Source organism: Aplidium turbinatum, chromosome 9, assembly GCF_918807975.1.
Source record: "Aplidium turbinatum chromosome 9, kaAplTurb1.1, whole genome shotgun sequence".
Lineage (NCBI taxonomy): Eukaryota > Metazoa > Chordata > Ascidiacea > Aplousobranchia > Polyclinidae > Aplidium > Aplidium turbinatum.
The window spans coordinates 21,452,502-21,459,205 of record NC_137480.1 but is presented as its reverse complement, the minus strand read 5'-3'; the positions used below and the strand labels follow the sequence as shown (position 1 = coordinate 21,459,205).

The 6,704-nt window shown below is 35.7% G+C and overlaps 1 protein-coding gene across 1 annotated transcript; it reads right to left on the bottom strand.

The window, feature by feature from the left end:
- Window positions 1–260: 260 nt before the first annotated feature.
- LOC145776783 (ATP-binding cassette sub-family C member 3-like) lies at window positions 261–6,487 on the bottom strand. Its single transcript, XM_082588009.1, has 5 exons — window positions 6,401–6,487; window positions 5,749–5,881; window positions 5,001–5,135; window positions 3,944–4,081; window positions 261–285 (listed from the first exon to the last, which is right to left on the bottom strand). Exons 2-5 carry the CDS (start codon window positions 5,829–5,831, stop codon window positions 261–263), a joined length of 381 nt encoding a protein of 126 aa, XP_082444135.1. The 5' UTR covers window positions 5,832–5,881; window positions 6,401–6,487.
- Window positions 6,488–6,704: the final 217 nt, after the last annotated feature.

Here is a 6,704-nt window from a genome sequence, read left to right as displayed (position 1 = left end):
GAAGAACACCTCGTATTGCAACTATTGACTTATTTTCTACATAAAAAAGGAGATCAAAAAAAACTTAGAAAATTACCATCCGATTGGCCTACTTCCGGCAGTTTACAAGCTTTTCACCAGAGTAATTAATAACAGAATTACTTGAATTTTAGACTATCAGCAACCTAAAGAACAAGCTGGCGTTAGAAAAGTTTTTTAGCCATGGGAAATCTGCATACTAATTACTATCAATCAACTAATCAAGAAAACATATAAATACATTATTCCGCTCTTCTTCGGATTGCACTGGAAAAACAAGAAATCGATCAACCATACACAATCATACAACCATACAACATTCATACAACACAATCATACAACCATACAACCAAATCGATCAACCATGATTCGGTTACATAAAGATTCTAAACCATTTTTAATTCAAAAAGGAGTACGCCAAGGTGACACATTATCTACAAAATTATTTATAGCAGCCCTGGAAGAATGTTTTAAAGAATTAATTAAGAAGAAAAAGGAATCAAAATAGACGGTGAATACATACATCAATCATTTGCGTTTTACTGATGACATATTTCTTATACATATCTGAACATGATATGTATAAGAAATCTGAACATGATATGTAATAGCTAAAAGAACATGAAAAGCAAAAAGGTTCGTTTTCAAATGAACAAAACAAAAGTCATGTGTAACACATTAGTAGAAACAAATAGTAATAGCCTATTACGCGAGATGAAATAATCATCATCATAATCCATCGTCGGTTTGTTCCCCACTAGTGGGGGTGGCCGATTGTTTCCGCGCAGCAATTGTCTTAATCCCTTTTCTCCATTTCACCCTGTCCCTTGCATCTTCCTCCTTCAGTCCGACTTTTTTAAACTCATCCTTCACTTGTTGTTTCCACGTTCTTCTTGGACGACCGCGTTTCCTCTTCCCATCCACCTTTAGATCTAGTGCCTTTCTAAGAAAACTTCCTTCCTCCCTCCTTATCACATGTCCATACCAATATACCATCTTACTCCATTTGCCCTTGCCAGTTGGTCTATGGTCTCTCTCATCTCTAGCATATCCAACAATTCTTCAGTCCTTTTTTCCCTTCTCGTTTTCACCCCAAACATTGCTCTCACCATTGACCTTTCCGTTCTTCTCAGGATTGCCAGTTCACTCTCTCTCAATACCCATGTCTCGCTACCATATAGCATTGCAGGCCGCACACAGCTCCGATATACTTTTCCTTTCATCCTTAGTGAAAATTTTCTGCCATGCAACATTTCCCCACATTCCCTGAACTTTGCCCAACCCAATCTTGCCCTTGTTGTCACCGCTGCTTCACATCCACCACTTCCATTTATCCGATCACCCAGATAACAGAAGTCTGTCACTGTTTCGATGCCTTCCACTTCATTCCTTCCTTTACTGCATTTCCCACAAACAAAACACTTCGCCAATCTTGTTGCGGCTCTCTTGACATTAGCACATCTTGCATGTATCCACTTTCCACATTCCTTGCATTGCATTGAATTTCTCATCACTCTCTTGCCACATATTCCACAGGGATCTACTTTGCTCTCAACAACTGTTTCTTCTGCTCCACTCACCATCACTTTTGTTTTTTCAAGATTCACCTTCATACCCTTGGTTTCAAATGCTTCTTTCCATTTCTCAAACTTTCTCTCCATTCCCTCCATACTATTACTTGTCAAGACCAGGTCGTCTGCATACAAAATTTCACTCAATAAGCCCTCCCTCACTCCTTCAGTTACAACGTCAACCACAATAGCAAATATCAGAGGTGACAAAACTGATCCCTGGTGTACACCAACCTTCACAGAAAACTCGTTTGAATAATTTGATCCAACTCTCACTTTTGTTCTTGCATCCTCATACATAGACATCACAGCTCTCACTAATACCTCCGGTATACCTCTTTTCCTCATTACCCATTCTATCACTTTCCTTGGTACTCTGTCAAATGCCTTTTCTAAGTCGACGAAACACATATATAGTTTTCTCTGCTTCTCTCGGTATTCCTCCTGCATTCTTCTCAATATAAACAGAGCATCCACTGTACCTTTTCCTGGCATAAATCCAAACTGCATATCATTTAATTTCACCAATGTTCTTAACCTCTTTTCTAGTATTCGCTCCACAATTTTCATTCCATGCTCTAGTAGTTTTACACCTCTATATGCACTGCAACTTCTCACATCCCCTTTTCTCTTGAACAGTGGAACAACAATACTATGCTTCCACTCCTCCGGCATTCCCTCTCCATCTAATACCCTTTGGCTAAGTTGTAGCATTACTTCAATTCCCAACTCTCCACTTGCTTTTATCATCTCTACGCTCACTTCTGATGGACCAGCTGCTTTATGCAGTTTCATTTGTCCCATTGCCTCCACCACTTCATCACGAGTAACCTTTCCCACTGGACCCTCCACCAGATCAACCTCTGTCATATGAAATAATAATCGAAAGATTTGATCAATATATTACCTTGGTCAAAACATCACAACTCCAGCAAAGAAAATGAAATAGCAAGAAGAATATTACTTGGTAGGCAAGCCTTCAGAAAAGCAAGTTCGATATTTAAGTCAAAATTATCCCTTTCTCTCAAAAAACAAGTCTACGACCAATGCATCCTTCCAACTGTTACATATGACGCGGAAACTTGGAACCTTACAAAAAAGTTAACTTATGTATAAACTAAGATCAATGCAAAGAGCACATGGACGAATTATGATGGGTTTAACATAGCCAGACAGAAAAACTGCTGAATGGATTCGAAATCAAACAAAATTACTGGATATTGTGATAATAGCAAGATATCAGGACAAGAAATGGACAAACAAATTAACAACTTGGACACCCTGGGAAAACAAACGCAAACGAGGAAAACCACAAATGAGATGAAGCAGGGATGAAGAAAGGAGATTGACAAAAAATGTGAAACAACTAACTGGTACCGTACATAAAAACACACAATCGACTCGATTGGAAAGAAAAGGGGCCTACGCACAGCAGTGGGCTACCACAGGCTGAAAATAATGATGATGAATTTACTTTTATTATAGTTATGTTAATAACAAAAAAGCAAAATAATAATAAAGTGCTGTATTTAATATATGTTTACCCTTTTGGAAAAAATTGCAACTTGTTGTTTGATCAGAAGACAACCTTTCTATCAAAAATAAACCATTTGTTCAGGGATATCTATAACTACGGGATTGGAAACTCTATTCAGTGCTATACATCAGTAGGGTCATCACATTACTACGACTACAGAAAGATTAACAAAATAAAATGCAGACTAAAACATATACAAAATTCGATTTTACAATAATAATACAAAATGTACACTCATATTAAAACTTAATTGATTATAAAAGTACATTTACGCTGCTAGAAAAAAAATGATGAATCCAAAAAATGAATGAATGCAACGAGTCCAAAAACCGGGTTGTTCTTTAGCATTTTGCGTGCTGCAAATAGGATCAGAAGTAAATGAGGAGTGTTCAGCAATTAGTGAAATATGCTGTTGTATCATCAACTTGTTCACAGACCAATCCAGTGCGAAACCAATTCGTTTACGATGTCATCAGAACTAAAACCAATAGTCATTCTGGAAATTTTTTAAGCAGCAAACAAAATACAACATGACTACGCTATGGAATACAAACAAATAAACAAACCAGGCAAGCGTAGACCTTACAATTTACAGCAGGTGAATTGATTGTTACACTTTTGGTTGTTCGTTTAGCCTACTACTTGCTGCCCTTTGAGGTCAATTTATGTGATTATTTATCACAGCAGCGCACATAGAAAAGTGACCCTACTGGTGTATAAAATGGTTTTCAGTTCCATAGAGTTTCCAATCCCGTAGTTATAGATATCCCTGCATTTGTTAAAAGATTTGTCAGAGAGGACATTGTTGAGCAGGCACCACGTATGAGCGACAAAATGTGGGCTACCAGCTACTCGATCCCTGCACATACCAGTAGTTTCATCAGCCGCTATTAATTTTTCGTTTTCTTTCTTGCAGCTTTTTGTTTTTCTATCCTTTCTGAATTGATTTTCCGCTCTACAAAAAAGGTTAAAAGCGTTCATACATATCATAAAAGCATACACAAGAACGAAACTAAGACACAGTATTGAAGCACCACACAAAGAAATTCAACAACAAAAAAGCCAGAAAATAAATTTGTGTTAAGATTGGTTATAAAAAGTAATGTATAGAAGATTTTAAAAGCAAGGCATGATGTATTGATGTAATACAAATCCAGTTCTACCTCCGACAATTACCCTCCTACAGAAAAATATTTTTGTATATGTACAGTATTCAATCGACTGACAGACGTTTAAGCAATTGGCCAAGATATACTGCCAGGTCTTGCAATGATGCAAATGCACAGAACAGCAATTTTACCTGAACAAGTAAACCTCAGATCTAATATGAACATCAGATAAATAGGCCACTGTGTAAAGGTGGTTTATTCTTAAAGAGTCTGTTTTGGTTTAATGTAACTTAAATAAACTTTTTGCCCTCTATTGCAGCATAATTTAACTGAGTTTTACTGTTAATTTAGGCATAAAATAGAATGTCTAGTTTTAAGGGTTTTTTCAATTTTTTCTAAGAGTGGTCTGAAGGATCTCTTTTATGAAACGACTGAAAAAACTATAAAAAACAAAAAACGATGACTAAAAGAACGTTTCACCCATCCGTAATCATCAAGCATGAGATCAGTCTGCTGAATAGCCGAGTGGTGAGAGATTCAGTTAGACGTTCGTTGTTCAACACTCTTCTGTTAATTAAGCGGTTCTTAAACTCAATAATTGTAATATCTAGGTGACTTCATAAAGCAACATCACTTGTAGCACAAACATAATAGCAGCAGCATCCATGATCCACGTTTATCGCCTCACGCAAAGAACCAGCTAATGATTATTCACACTGAAGCGCTCATATCGAAGTAAACACAATCAAACAACACAGGTTGCACCTTGTTGACATCTCAGTCTGTTTGAATTTCAAGTGTTTTGAAAGAAGTTGGTAATTTGCTTCTGCTGTATTGGGCTCATCTAGTTCCCAAAGATCTTCTTTTTCAAGAGGGCGTTTGTAGCCAGTAAAAAAAATCCTGAAAGAGTGAAATATTGTACCACAAAATAAACCACAGCTGTTCAAAAGTAAAACTATTGCAGTACCGTAATGGAAAGTCTGTACTCTGAAGACAATATATACAATGATAAAGAAATGCATGAAAAGCAAAAAATGTAAATCATCATATGTTTTAATTTATGCACATGCAGTCCAATCAATGCCAAAATCGAACATGATTTACTTACTTCAATTAATCAGTTATTGCCTAATGTAGGCCAAATAGTAATAAATTATTAAGTCCATACGATGTGAACACAGGTCCGATGTTTATATCAAGCAGGCTTGTTTTGAAACTTTTGCTTGTACATGAATCGCTACTGCTAATAAACAGTTCTTTGAGCTAGGTTCTACTGAAAAAAAGTATTTTTTTATGCTGCATAACTGCACACAACAGGTTTAAACAACCTCATTTATCCAACCCAATAGTTCATTTGACAAACACTTTAGAAACATAAAATATTATAGACGATCTGTCCACAATGATTTAATTTTCAGCATAGGTCTTGCCATCTATCCCATCAAAGAGTCAAATACAATCAAAAAGGGTTATAGAAGCAAATAAGTTTATATCTTTGTTGTCTTAATCTTACCTAGTGAACCAAGAAAAAAACACTTTAGATAGAATCGATGCATTTTTTTCTGGACACGGTTGATTCTCATTCATCTTTTTCATATTCAAATTATGTAATCAAACATTTAGGCCTGCAATGGTTTCTGGCACCCCTGTAGTACAAGAAAAAAAAAACTTTTTAAACAATTTGCTAGATGAACATTCTAAAACTTGGAAAAAATTATGAAGTATTAAAGATTGATCTAAATTAGGCTAGTAGGCTACAGGTGGGATAGAAATTTTTTTTTTTTTTTGGCACTAATTTGGTAAATTAGCTTGAGCCTACAGAGTTTTTAATAATTCTTAGCAACTTTACCATTGTTGCAGTAACAATAGTTAGCAGTGCAAAACTAAATCAAATTCCCTCTTTGGCAGCTGCGGTTTGAGCTACTTTGGCACCTAATGTGATGTCGCCTTGATTATCTTAATTAATTTGAGATAAGGTTGTTTATTTATTACTTAATAAAACCTAAACCTAAAAAAACCTATAGCCTACACTTTAACCTAAATTCTTAAACATAAGTTTAGGCTAACATACGATACAGTGCTAAACACTTTTCACTAGGCTATATATTCTATCTTTTAACTTCAAGGATTTGGGGGAAAAAGGCTTCTACATGTAATCTATTTACCTCATATAAAATCCTTCTTATTTTCTGTTTTAAATGTTCATTTCTGTTATTGTATCTTTTTCCACAGTGCAGGTTAGACTACCTGGGAATCTACCACAAAGGCAAAATATGCAAATGAATAGAAATGATTACATAGTTTGCTTATTGTTAGTGAAGGAACTCATTAATAACAAGTAAGTTGATCTTTATGACAGCCTTTGAATGCAGCTTACAATTATACTGTATATGAAACTAATCTGAGCAGAAACAAACTTTATCAAAACTTTCAAAGGTGAGGCTAGACCTGCTGTTTTCTCAAGCAAAG